A 14,729-nucleotide genomic window follows, 5' to 3' on the forward strand; every position below is an offset into this window, starting at 1 on the left:
TATGTTCATGTTCAAAGTAAAGCCGGAGTGCCTTGGGGGGAAAGCTGCATTCACAGCCAAAGTAGGAATTAAGGTGATGCCTACCTATCTTCTGGTGTGAAGTGGATGAAAAGCTGTGCGTTTTAGAAGCACATGACTTGCATGTGAATAAGATCATCTGGTTTCCCCTCTGGCTCCAGGTGTTTACTGGGACCACTAATTCCCATCTGCATATATGCTTACCTCCTCCTACACCTCCCACTCTTCTTCTCCTCTCTGTGGATCATGTGCCACTGCCTGGAGCAGAACAACAACGCAAGAATGACTTTGATTTGACCAAGGAGAAGTCAGACAACTTCTTTATTACTCTCTCAAAGCAATATACTCCTCTATACATCACTGTTGCAATGACGAAGATAAATGATGTTGCAGGTAATTCATTTTATAGTGGCACTGATGACACACTACAGAGGTATGGTTGTACCAGGACTTGAAAAGTTACTAAAAGCAGAATTTCCATAGTGAAAGATAATCCAAAGTTGTTGGTCGTCAAAGTCCCCAATATAAACAAAAACTTATATCATTGTGTTATACTCTATGCATGTATACTGCAAAGTGTAAGGTGTCAAATGTTGTGGTAAAATCTGCAGTAATTCTCAGTCAAATGTGCAGGGGGTAGAAGTATAATGTCCCACAAAATAATCAAGTAAAGGGACAGTGCCTTAAAAATTGCACTTAAAACATTGTACTGTTACTTTAAACTTCTGCCTTGTACAGATAACACAGAAGTTATATGAATTAGTGCAGAACGGCTTCATCTGTGGGTTACAGCAACTGAAAACATATCTGAGTTTCATGCATTCAGTATTTTTCTGAATCCAACATCACCATCTGCTGGTTGACTAAAGCACCTGCTCCATTCAGATGATGACTGGGAAAAACGAAAATCTGACAACAGTTATCCATCTACAGTATCTGTGACATAGTGGCAGTGGTGGTACATGTATTTAATGGCCTCTGTGACTGGTATATAGTCACAGTGGAGCTAATTTGAACTACTGTAAACAATATACTGCTGAGTAGTTTATTACGTAACAACACATTATATTCTAAGGTCTCATCATACGTCATGTTTTTCAGTGTATAATCTTAATCTGCAAAGTGACTGGTAGTTGTGTAATATTCTCCTCTGAACTGTAGTAGGTAGACATGTAAAGTAGGATAAAAAGGAAATTCTCAAGTAAAGTACAAGAACCTCAAAACTGTATTTAGCTTCTTTCCACCATCACATAGTGGGCTGTGTGTGTGTGTGTGTGTGTGTGTGTGTGTGTGTGTGTGTGTGTGTGTGTGTGTGTGAGCATAATTTAGGCACAGTATTTCCTACCTGACAACTTTAGTGGTCACTAGGTTGGGATTTATTGAAATTCATTTGTTCTGTGGAGATGATGGTTCTCTCTGTGCTGCATAATAATTGTTCTTCTGGATTCATTCTTCCACTTCAGCTGCCCACCACACAATTGTCATCACCCCCAGCACAGAAAAAGCTAAATTGAACTGAACTCATTTGAACCAAAATTAGGCCACGAATCTCTATAAATCACCCCTCGACAAATGAATGATTTCAATCTTACCATTTTCTCCACTTGCAGACAACCTGTTCTGATTTTCAATGACATATTTAAGGACACTTATATAATGAAACACACATTATTCTTTGATCAAAACCTTTCTTTCTCATCCCAATTAACACTAATCAAAGTGCATTTGTATTCATGTGGGAAATTTAATTAAACACTGAGCCACACTCTCTGAAGTCATTTGTTGCTGTAGTTTCTGATAAGACTTTGCATCAATATTCATCAATGATGGAGGACAAACTTTCTTACTGGTGACATTTATATAACTTCTAAAGTATATTTCATTACTTCTAAAGTAGCTTTTTTAAATTACTTTTCCAAAGGTACTTAAGTAAGTCTTTTAAGTCTTTATATTACTGTCTCTTTGGGATATCTGGGATATCTTAAAAGTCTTGTCTTAAAGTTTACAGGAAAGTGAATCCCAGCAGCAACCACAGACAGTGCTGTTCTGTCTCCGTCTATTTGACTCCACGTTGTGTGCTTGTATTATCACTCGCTCACTGTACAAACCCAGGTCTCACTTCATGAGGACATATACGTAAATGTTACATACCATCTTCTGAGGTAGTTTTCTATGCATTAAAATATGTACTTAATTCAGTTGATAGTTTTAAGTGGCCCAATATTTTTTTCAGTTTACATGATGATGATTATTAGATTTGCAACCTCTGGTCACCCCATGATAGCCTACCACCAGGGGGCAGCACACCACCTCTTTTGCACGGGCAGATTTAATGAACAGCAGTAAAGTTGAACGTAAACTGCAGCCCAGTGGAAATGCGTCAAGCCACAAAGAAACACGGCACAACCACACAAAGAATTTGGGCATCCTTAAAAATAAAAGCGTGAGTCTGCCGTTGGTGAATTGTTCATAATGAATTATGACAGTACACGTAGAGTAAAACTATGGCTAAAATCACTGATTTAGAAATTTACTAACTAAAAATCTTTTTTCTTGTACTACCAAAAATGTGTTTCATGGTCCGGGTTTGTGTTTTGGAGAATTAAGCCTCCGGCCCACCAGGACTAACATTAGGTACTGCTGGTTCTCTATCACCTCATTAAGTACATAATTACACTAACAATTTTCACCTGCTGTCCTCTGTATCACAGGCTGATTAGATGACTGGAAAATACATTCAGTATATTTAATTTTATTGAGATTCCCCTCGTTGGAAATAATGGTCAAATAGTTTTTAAGTACATGCATCTTATGTATTTCGTGTGTGTGTGTGTGTGTGTGTGTGTGTCAGTGTGTGTCAGTTCAGAATAACACATTAGTTCGTCTAACTCTTATTTCGAAATGTAGCCGGATGTGGTGTGTTAGATTTCCTCTCCATTGACACCGGTCCGAGCAGCAGGTTCTCCGTCTCAGTCTTGTGCTCTCCACTTTCCTCGCATCATTCAGGCGGGTGGCGATGTGAGTGTGGCTACGTCCCGGTCTCCCCAGTCCGGCTTCCGCTCAGGATGGATCAGAGGAGAGCAGAAACGGACTGCAACACTGGCAGCAGCCCGGTAACACTATACGGGGAATTCACGGTCACTGGTAACCGAAAAGTCAGGTGTGCTGTGAGCCTGACCGAAAGGGACCTCGTTGTCCAGAAGCTCACGTCGGCACCTGTCGGGCGGAACAAGGTGGTGCTCAGCCTTAAGGACTGTGTCGGCTGCCGGGCTTACCGGGAAGATGACAATGCGGATCAGGCGGCGTACGTATCAGCCTACTTTTACCCGCTCAAACGCCGCTGGATGAGTTCCGGGGTGTCGCGGCAGAGAGTGGAGCACTGCTTTCGGCTCGCTGCGCTCCAGGACCCTCGCGCTAACCTGGAGGAGGCAGAGAAGTGGGCTCGCGCTGTCCGAGAACGCGCTGGCCGGCAACAGTATCTAAGAGACGGTGAGTTTTTGGTAGCAACGAGAGGCAATGTTTACTGTGCGTTAACACAGGTGTGATGAGTTCAGAGAGAGGACTACACACACCACTTTATGTTTATGCCTTTACGTTGATAACACGGTGTTTCCTGAGACGAAAATGAAATTACTGAGCGCATGTTTACACATGGACCAGTTTTTTTTTTTTCAAGCAAAATTGCCAAACATATGCTAGTTCCAGCCTCTCAAATATAATGCTGAAATTTAATGCTTTGTTTGTCATATGACAATAAACTGAATATATTTGGGTTTTAGACTGTAGTTCGAATAAGTAATCTGAATACATCTTGAGCTGTTGTAGATTATAGACAGATGTCATTTTCACATTTCATTGGACATTTCATTGGTAAAACCATCAATCGACTAATTGAGAAAAGTGCGTCAGGTTAATTGATAATAATAATAATTGTTAGTTGCAGTTCTATAAAAATGCACCATATTAGCACAAAACTGAAATAGTAAATGCTAGGCTAAATCTTAAATTAAGGCCCCTTTACAAGATTAGGCATGCAGGTGAGGTTTTAAAGCCTCTATCACTGGAGTGTATAGTTTGTTTTAATGCTGATTATCAAAATGGTTGTTGATTTTCTGTTTGTCACATTAATAATTTCAACTGCTGTTTCTTTAGTCACTGAGGGAAATAACCTCCATGACTCTGTAGTGAGGACAGGTCCCATCACATCTCCCCTATGTTTGAATAACTGTATAACTATATTTTGAAAAGATACTGCAGTCAAACTACCTACAGGTGCCTATATCTATCTTAGATACACTATAATATAGGAACTGGTGTGTAAATATGAGTCCTGAAGGTATAGGGTTGATACACCAGGTCACATATAACATCTATTGAGTATCCCATGTTTCTGTCACCTTATTAACTGAATGTCTAATAGCAATGAAATGGAAGGGAGAAATACTATTGAGTTCCCATTAGGCTGTTACAGTCATTGTTACAGTCATTTCAGTCATTTTCTTGGATAGTACCAACCTTTTTTGTCTTTCAATGATTAAGAATCTAGCTAACTATCACTGTTAAAATGTCACTTACATCATTTAATAATTTCAACTATAAAGGGTGGGATGATGATCTTTACTGATTTAGTTTTTCATTAAATTAATTTTGCCCCACTACTATTCAATGAACTAATATTATCCTTATTTCTCTGTGCAGAACTAGTTTCTTGTCACTGTATCTGCGGTGCCTTTGTTGGAGGCTTATTATTCCATTACCTACTCCTACTGACCTACTACTGAAATTAATAAAACAGCAGGGTTGGTCTGATATCGAATCACATTTTTTAAGTAACCTTTATTTAACCAGGTGGTCTCTTGAGATATATTACCTCATTTACAAAAGAGACCTGGCCAAAAGGGCAATGGGAGATAAGTGTCACATAGTTACATAAGAACATACATCATTAATTTACAACGGTCACATACAAAGCAACGAAATCTGAGACCTGACATTAAGGCATAAAAGTGATTGAATTGAAAGATTGTAAACAATTGCATTTGCATGCCAGAAATGAAGGCAGTGTTTCCAGATTAAGTATCTTCAGCCCAGGGTGCTTACTGAGATGCTGCGTTTTAGCAGGTTATCAGCAGATTCTAAGGACAAAGATGATCCATCTAGATAATCTGGCCTACTAGCTGTGTGAAAAAGGAGAAAGCATTTCACTAAAGTAAACAGGAAGTTTACCAAGGATGGCTTTAAAGATGAAAAAAGGTACATTTTCAGTCCAGTCCATTCAGTTAATTTTTTTTAAATTACAGTGATTACTTCTTGTTCCAACATTCTTAATAAAAGGCAGAGATGAATAATAGACAGCCTACAAAGTCAATAGTCTGATGCCTGCATATACAGGTTATCACTATCTAAAACAATTAAAAATGTGGACTTAACAAGATTTTTTCTAGCTGCAAAGGGAAAGCCTTTCTTTAAATCTTTCAATAAACTCATCAATGTGAGTATGGAAAGATAATTTATAATCCAGCCAGATTCTAAGATATCTGTAGACAGAGAGTTTTTCCAATTAATTTTCTTCTAAAGTTTTTAAGATTGATGTTACCTACCTTTTGGTCAGAATGTCCATAGTTTCTGGATAAAGTCATGAATTAGTTTAAAAACAAACAAACAAACATTTTAAGGTTAATTTTCAGGTTAAAATGATAACTGGAATGTATGAATGTAGTCCGGGGGTCTAACCTGATTTAAACAAGGAGGGACTATATACATACCTGTATACGGTTAACATACAATACATGTGAAAAACCTGAGGCGGTATTACTGCTATTGAGTTCATGTAATGTCAAGAGGTATATCCTGTATAGAACTGTATTCTTGTCTCTTATCAGCTCTGCTTTGTCACAGGATATTTTATTACTTTTCTCCCACTGCTTATTTGAATAAAACAATAGGACTGGTGTGGTATGGAGAGTCACATTTCGGTAACTCCAGTCTGCAAACAAACCATTTTAGCATAAAAGACACCTGAGAAACGAGACAATATTACTGCTATTGAGTTCATGTAATGCCAAGAGGTATAACCACTCCACAGGGAAATGTTCTGTAATGGGATATTTCTAAAGATAAGTAATCTCATTATTTGTCGTCCTAACCAAGCTATCCTGGTTGAATGAAATGAAAAAAACTAAATGCAATTCTTTACCTCACACAAACTTTCTTCCCCACACAGCCATGGTATCACTGGTACACTGTGACCCAGATAGCATTTCCTCATTCGCACAAAATAATTTTTAACAAGAGAAAATATGCGGTAATTCTATACACCCTGTCATTGTCAGAAGAAGAAGTAACAGCAGACTTTTAGTAATCCTAGACGGTATTATTTGCTTTGAAACATATTGTGATTCAACTGCCTGGAGCTTAACCTGAGACGAGAACCCAACAAGTGTTCTACAAGAACCAAACACAGGTGTCTCCATGGCTTCACCTGCTCTGGATTCAGGAATGTAATGCACCTCCACCTGTTCACAGTTACTCAGACTAAAACCCACGTCTTTGGAATACCTGCTGCATCTGGAGCCATTATGCATAAATTATTTTTTTTCCTAGATGTTGAACTTGGTTTAATCATCACGTGGATGCAAAGAGGAACATTGGAAACTAGAGCTGAGACAATTGACCCTTTGTTAAAACTGGGCTCAGACTACAGGAGCTTTGGGCCAATTTAATGCTGATTCACCCCTCCCAGCAATGGGAAGAGAAATCCAGTCCTGCACCTTGGTCGATACCAATATTCAGCCCAGATTATGTGACGGGTTCACAGATCCTGTCTAAAACCTCTTGAACTTTTTTTGTGATTGTGATTGCATAAGTCCTGGACCAGCTAGTGTTGCCAAGCAATGATAAACATTATTGTCCTTTAGGCTAACGTTAGCTAGAATACTGAATCATTTTTACAGCATGATGCACACTGTTTTGGCAATAGTATAGAAATTCATTGCTTGATAGACCTGATGGCATACATGCTGTTTGTGGGATTGGTTTAGCAGCTGGTCAATTAGTCGATTAAGCAATTGATGGACAAACAGAAATTGGTCACAATTTTGTCAATCGATTAATCGCTTGGATCACTTTTCAGGGAAAAACACCAAATCTTTTCTGGTGCCAGACTCCAATAATGTAATATTTTTTGCATTGCTTTGTCTTAAATTATGGTAAACTGAATGTATTTGTTGTTGGTTGGTTGGATTAAAAAAGCACATTTAAGATATCCCCTTGGACGATGGAACTGCTGAGCAAAAACATGGGCTGTAGATTCGCTCATGCTGCAGAGGTCTGTGGTATCTCTGAAATATGGTGATAGCATGACTTCTGTCTAAAAAGCAGTTTTCAGTAAGGTGCTCATTATGCCAGAGGCCTTGGGAACCAAACTAAATCATGTTCTGGAGCTCTGCGTTCCAAACCATTAGTCTAAATGAGGTCAGTGCTGCCTATCTGACCTCTCCATCAATACTGGTTTGTGTGTCATTGGCTTGACTTCCGGTTTACTCAGAATTAGTCAGCATCCATAGAGAGCATCCATTTACTGCTGACATGTTGAGGCCTGCTGATGATGGTGTCCAATTCTAAACAGTAGCTTAAAGAAACCCACTGCAGTCTTGGATTTAGATGTGCAATGTATGATATATATCCTTGTTGTAGTATTATTCCAAAAGGATTTGTTACCAAGGTGATAGATACAAAGCTAGTAAGTTACCAGCTCTATCCTTTTAATCTTTTCTTTCTTATATTTGGTTTTCTTGCTCTTTAATGGACAAATACAAACAGGTGTCGTCCATGTTTGCACATGCTCAGGTTGCCCAGCGTTTCTTCTCTGCTCTAACAGATAACACAGTCAAAGCTGTATGATAGGGATTGACTCAGCTTTTCTGTTCATGGCATCAATACTAGTTTGCATGGTAATGATCATTTATCCAAGCATCTGTTGAGGCCGTGACTAGTCAGTTTTGCATTGTTTTAAATACTTTTTGGTGAGTTGGGTGTCTGACAGGTGACAGGTCACAGACCATTGACTGATAATGCTCGTGCAAAGCTTGTAATTCTTTTTTTTCCCAAGTATATGTTTTATTTGTATTCTGAGCAGACAGTTATTGTTGTGAAAATTGTGTATAAGTTTGCTTTGTTTGTCTTTCTAAATAATTTAGTTCTAATTTTAATTTTAATAATTACTTACCAACTAGTTATATCCTCTCAGGGAGAAGATTATACTGCATTTCGTGGTCAGCTGTCTGTTAGCTCTAGTGTTTGTGATGTGTTCACATGCAACTTCTAACAGAATGAATGACGTCAGATAAGGTTATGCTCAAGCTTTCAGTCTCTTTGCTGACACAATAACTGTGTGATCTACGTTGTGTGTCATGGCCCTGAGTCAAGTTCCCCATAAATTTCATCCCTCCTCTGACAATTACAATTGACAATTTAGATGCATGGTCAAGTATTTCCTAAATAGTATTGATCCAAGGTTGTCAATGAATGGATTCAGTTCAGCTGTGGACATATCATTATCATGAGCAATGAGGTGAAAGTTGCTCATACTGATTAAATCAGTCACTCTGGGTTGTCATCTGGCTTGAGCACTTGGCTGCCACTGCCCAGTGACAATGACTTCAAGCAAATCACCAGCTAATGAAAATCAATTAATTAGGGTTTCCAGAATATATCTGATTAGTGACCAAATGCTTGGCAGGTACAGACACTCACAGTTACTGTGATACATCCTTGTTTCATTTTGTAACAAAGTGTTTCTGGGTCAAACACAGTAACATTTTAATGTGTAGCCTACATGATATTACTATTCTGATGGGGAGCCACCGTGACATTTTGAGTAAATTCTAGGATGTCTAATAGGTTAATGAATTCAGCAGCAGTATGATCAGCATCAGTATAACTCTGAATTTGAATGTCCAGGCCCCCTTTTTAAATTATTCTGTAACTGGTGAAAGTTGACTTGAGGAAGAAACAGTAATAAATGCCTTTGTGGTCTGTATAGTGTTACTATGTGAACTGTGGGTCCACTTTTAAGCTCTAAAGCAAGGTCTTGAAAATATGAAAATGTGTTATCCCATCTCCTCTATTGTTGTGTCTATTTGAATGGTAAATGTTATTTTATGGGGCCATGTCCACATCAAGACACACATGAGGACAAACTATTAATGCAAGGTTTTTCCAGTCACCACATCCCTCATTAAGAAAACCTTGCTGTAAGTCAGTGGACATTAAGTAAAGTTGGGCTCAGCCTAATTGAGTGGAACTATGGTGACTGACTTTCTGGTGACACTTAAGTGGAAGTAGATGATAAAAGGTTTTTTTCAAGTAGGGGCTCCATTTCCCAGCAGACACAGTGTAAATGGCTGATAGTACTGGAGGGAGAGACTGAACTGGTCCTAGCACACTGTCTCTTCCATGACATGCTGGCGCCATGTGGACTGCCTTGGCAAATCTCACTGCACATTTTAGAGATGCCTTCAGAGAGCACAGTAAGCTGGGAGCATACTGTACAATCTACATGTTTTGTTTTTTTAGCTTGATAATAATGACAATAATACATTTTATTTATAAGCGCTTTTTAAGATGCACAAGGACACAAATACAAATAAGACATTCAGAACATAAAACAAAAAAACAGCAGCAACAATGAATACATTAATGAATAAATAATTGAATGCAATTGCTGAAGGGTATGGGTGATGTGCTCCCAGGAGTAACAGACAACTCTTGCAACAGAACTCTAGACATACTGAAGTCTATTTAATCCCTGAGTGGGTACACCAAGGAGAGTGGCATTACAATAATCAAACTGGGATGCAATGAAGGCGTGAATGAGAGTCTCCACGACAGTTCGGGAAAGATAGGTGCGTAACCTTCAAATTGCAGGTCATCCAAGAATTGGTATCATTTAAGCAGTCTGTCAGGCTGGATGGTGGCAAAATGTCTGAGGGTTGGGTGTGAATGCAGAGCAGTGTGTCATCAGCATAGCAGTGAAAGTAGAGGGCATGTGAATTATGTCTCCAAGAGTGAGAATGTAAGTAATGAACAGTAATGACCCAAGAACTGAGTCATGAGGAACACCATGGGGAAGTGGGGAAGGGGGGAAGGGGGGCCTCTAATGGAGACGGACGGCTTTCTAGCTGTGAGGTGGGACTTGAATCAAGGTAATGGAGTACCGGTGACACCAAGTAGTCTTTCTAATCGGTCGATCAGGAATCTATGACGGACTATCAAAAGCAGCAGTGAGATCTAACTGGATAGGTATGTTGAGAAAACCAGTATCCTACAACTATAAGCAGATCATTAGTTACTTTGGTGAGGACCATCTCTGCCGTCTCAACCTCTTCCAACAAGTTGTTGTTGGACATATGAGCCTGGAGCTGGCTGGGGACAGTCTGCTCAATGAGTTTTGCAATAAATGGGACATTGGAGACATGTCTGTAGTTGTTAAGGTCCTGCATATCAGTTCCAGGTTTTTTTTAGGACTGGGATGATAGCAGCCATTTTTAGACTGGAAGGAACAGAGCCAGACAGAGGAGATGCACGAATGATTTGTGTCAGCAGGGGGCAGAGGACAGGCAGGCATGATTTTATCAGAGGAGTGGGCATTGGGTCAAGATGGCACGTGGTAGACCAAGAATTTGTAACAAGGTTAGTTACATACCACTCATCAGCAGGGGAGATAATTAAAAAATAGCTAACTGGGAGGGGAGAGGGGGTGGTGATAACATTAAATTTCATGGACATATTATGTAACTCTCGGTAGATGAAAATGATTGTGTTCTGGAAAAAGTCCATGAAGTCACAGCAGAGTTTTGTCGAGGCAGCCGGAGGAAATCGTTAAGCTCGCTGAGGTAGTTTATTAACACTGAGCACTTGTGCTCCAGCTCTGTTTTGTTGAAACCCATATACTCTAAAGCTACATCTGTGCTCTCAAATCCAATAATAGCTGTGGATGCTTCCACCTCACCTAACATACAACACCTGTTTGTCAGCTGTATTTAAGGTGGAGGCAGGTGAGGGGCAGTCCCTGAATGGCAGTAGGTGGTCGTACCAATAGTGTTGTAATCAGCCAGCTTCTGTTTAAGCTCCAGGGCTAAGTGTTTATCAGTGCTGCAGTTGCACTTTCAGCCTGGGCACCAGGCTCATCTCAGCATGGGATGCTGTGAACATGTAGTTTTCTCATCCTCCCGTATCCACCACATGATGGAGATTCTGCTCCAGCTGTGAGCTCCTTTTATAGTGTTCTTTCCTGTGAGACCTTCATTATCATTCATTGTCATTATCATGTTATTGCACTGTAAGTGTAGCCTAAACAACACTGTAGATTGAGATTATTATCCTCTGTAACTGAAACCAAGATATGTCTGTTAGAGGTTGTCCAGTGGTGACAGTAGATGTTCTAAATAGCTTCTGAGTCATCACAGGAATCATGACCCGTGCTAAAGTACTAGAACTGAATAAGGCTGTTAATAAAAGTGTGAAACCATAGAAACGACACTGATGGAAAGTCAGATAAGAAGCACCGTATTCAACGTTCTCTGGGGGACCGGCGCACCTCCTTTTGGAAGCAAAATCCAGGCTTCTCTCAGTCAGTCTGCACTATTACTGATACATTATCTCTGGCCGAGACAGAGTTGAAACTGGGGCAATGGTTTGTATGCTCTGTTACACACATTTTCAGAAGTGGAAGCAGAAAGAAGTTTATGTGAAAATATATGATCATGCGATGTGTCTTTTTAATAGGAGAAGAGCCACTGCAAAGGAAAATTTCACCTTCACTTCAGCTTTATCTCATTATTACATCTTCTTCACACCTTTTTATTCTGTATGCATGCATTGCATCAATATTTTTGATTCAGTTTTGCCACACCACCTCTTAGGCTCACTGATTACCATAAAAGAAAAAAACGGGGTGAAGTTACTGTTTCTCAAGTTCAGATTAACAGGGAGAGACCTTCCTTGGCTACAAAAATATACAAACTGGAAGTCTGATTATTCAAGATCTGAAATATTTGGGTGTATCTGTCAAATGTTGTGAGGTCCAAAGAGGATTAAGATTTGTTTATTTTCAGCAGTCAAAAAGAAAAAGGCAGAGTCATGGTCTAAAGTTGCTTTTCAGGGCATAGAATTGCTGATCTCTACAGTTACATGTTACTCTCAGATCATCATATTAATTGTAACGTTCTTCAACAAGATAGCATCCCCAAACTGAAATTACATCATGTGTATGTGACAAACCAGTGATACGAGTTATAACAAAGCACACCAAGTGTCCTACTCTCTCTGGAATTTGCTGCGGAGGAGCTGGGAGCACCGGCTGGATGAAGTCCTGGTGAAATTGTTAGCTGAGTGCCTAGCGGTTGCGATGCTGTTTTTATGACAAAGGGTGACCTGTGGAATTCAAGATTTAGGAAATTTTTTCAAATGTTGCATGCATCACTTTTACACCCTTTCTGTTTTTGTAAGTATATAAGAACTCTACAGAAGATCAAATCTAGCACATATACTCAGGCTTTTCCACCCACCTGTGGCTGTGTGAAGGTGATAACTGATAAACATGAGTTGTCAGTTGTTAGTGATGCAACTGATCCCATCAATCCCCCTTTTGATTTCGTGTGTGTGTGTGTGTGTAGTCAGACAGCAGTAATACTGTGGCAGCAACCTTCTCCCTGCGGACTCCTCCTTATTGGACGTACGCTGTGATAGAGCTTGACGTGCTGTCGAGACATACTCTGGAGTTCTCTCCGGTTCCAGGGGGCTCACAGCAGCTCTGTGTCTGCACTGACAGTGTCCTGCCCCGTCTGTATTACCATGAACCAATCCAAACGATGGAGGATGCGGAGACTTTTTTGAAAAATACACTCCAAGCAAAACCTGATCAAACATTGTTCAGATCCTGCTTTTTGTAACAAAATATCTTCTTCACAAACTGGTGAATGACTGATCTGTACATCATAGCACCAAAGCATAAAGAGCATTCATTGCTCATCCACTTTGCTATTCTCAGAAACGGCCTCTCAAGTCAGTCTATGATAGGCCGACAACAACAACAACAACCACTAATTGACCATTCAGCCTAGAGAGCAGCTGGTTCACCTCAGAGAAAGTCAGTCTTTGCCTGGTAAAAGAACATGTGGTTGTGGTTTTTTATGGTGGGAAGTCCATTTCCTCCATACGCCTCCACTTATTGCATTTTTTAATGTATATAACTGTATATACCTTTTTTTTTTTTTTTTCTTTTTTACAGTTTTACACAATTCTTATATTTGGAACTGACTAATAGTTGCAGGAAGTAAACATACAGTCGAACATAGTGCCATCTGAGCTGACGTTAATTAAGAATTAAAGTTCCATTTCTCCTTAAAAGAAAACTTATACTAAACCTTTAATTAGTGGCAATGTAAGTGGCCGACTTTTGGAAAGTTTTTGCTTTGGAGTTTGTTTTCATGCAGCAACCTAACCTCCCCTCCTTAATCTGACCCTAAAATACCCATATGGGATGCACATCGCTGCACGGAGTGACAGACAGTGGTTACATCCTCTCCTGTCTCTCAGCACAAAGCCTAGGATAATGTAGCGACAGCTACATGACAGACAGCGCAGGATGATTTTAATAAAAACCTCAGTGCCTTGGCCTTTCTTAATATAGATCCACAGCAGGCTAACCACTAGCACCTCCTCCTCCTCTCCCCCATTCCACACCCTTTGTGGTTCTGGCTGAGCAAAAATCTGAGTGCTTGAGCAGCTTCCACTTTTTGATTTATACACAACATTACGGACAAGAGTTATCACCTCGCTGCACGCTGAATGTTACTTCAGTGAGGAGCTGTGAGGGTAGGCGAGGTTTCTTTAAAGGTACAATCTGTGATCAGACTATCACTCCCAAATAAAAACACTCCCAAATTTAAGGACAGGTCTCTTTCAATACAGGTTTTAATGTTTTCTGACGCATGGTCAGTTGCAGTTAAATAAAACTGGTAAAACCATTAGTAAAACAGCGCTACATTTCAATTATGATCACATAAGAAATTAAACTTTGTTCTGTAGAAACAGAACAAAACAAACTAAAGAAACAAGCATTTCTCACTTTGTACTGTAAATAGTCTCTGAGTATAAAAAATATACCTACCATTCTGAATTTAACTTAATTAAAACTACACACAATCTGACAATGTACCTGCACTAATAAGAGTGTGTGCATGTTTCATCACACTTGCAACACTCAAACAGAATGAAATATGTCTGTACATACAGTTTAATGAACACTAATTTGCAGTTGGGTTTGGATCTGAGCCTTGTGAAGCTCCAAATAAAGCATGTGACTTTGAATGATATGACATTTGAGTATAAGATCATCCTGAACTGAACCTCTAATTATGACGGATACACCCCAGACATTGTGCTGTATCTCTAAATTGCTGTCATGAGGTTACAGCTGGTATGTAGTTAACTGCAGCATGCTCATGAAGCTCGGTTTAGAGGCGAGGCATTGTGCTGCTATCAAATGACAGTCTCATATCTGCTTGAAGCGATGTTTTCAGGAATTCAGCACACCTGGCTGGATGCAGAAGCTCAGAGTGAAAACACGACATGGACACAATGGAGAAAAAATCCCTATAGTTTAAGTTCTGTCATTTATTATTTAAAACGACCTTATGGTTACAGTT

At 39.6% G+C, this 14,729-nt stretch overlaps 1 protein-coding gene across 1 annotated transcript in view; it reads left to right on the forward strand.

Annotated features, from left to right (window-relative positions):
- The first annotated feature begins 2,844 nt into the window (after window positions 1-2,844).
- LOC130167108 (sphingosine kinase 1-like) overlaps window positions 2,845-14,729 on the forward strand; it is a 42,419-nt gene continuing 30,534 nt past the window's right edge. The window contains exon 1 of the mRNA XM_056373096.1: window positions 2,845-3,507. Within this exon, the coding sequence (XP_056229071.1) occupies window positions 3,084-3,507 (424 nt within the window). The 5' untranslated portion in view covers window positions 2,845-3,083. The remainder of the gene's footprint in view (window positions 3,508-14,729) is intronic.

Source organism: Seriola aureovittata, chromosome 3, assembly GCF_021018895.1.
Source record: "Seriola aureovittata isolate HTS-2021-v1 ecotype China chromosome 3, ASM2101889v1, whole genome shotgun sequence".
Lineage (NCBI taxonomy): Eukaryota > Metazoa > Chordata > Actinopteri > Carangiformes > Carangidae > Seriola > Seriola aureovittata.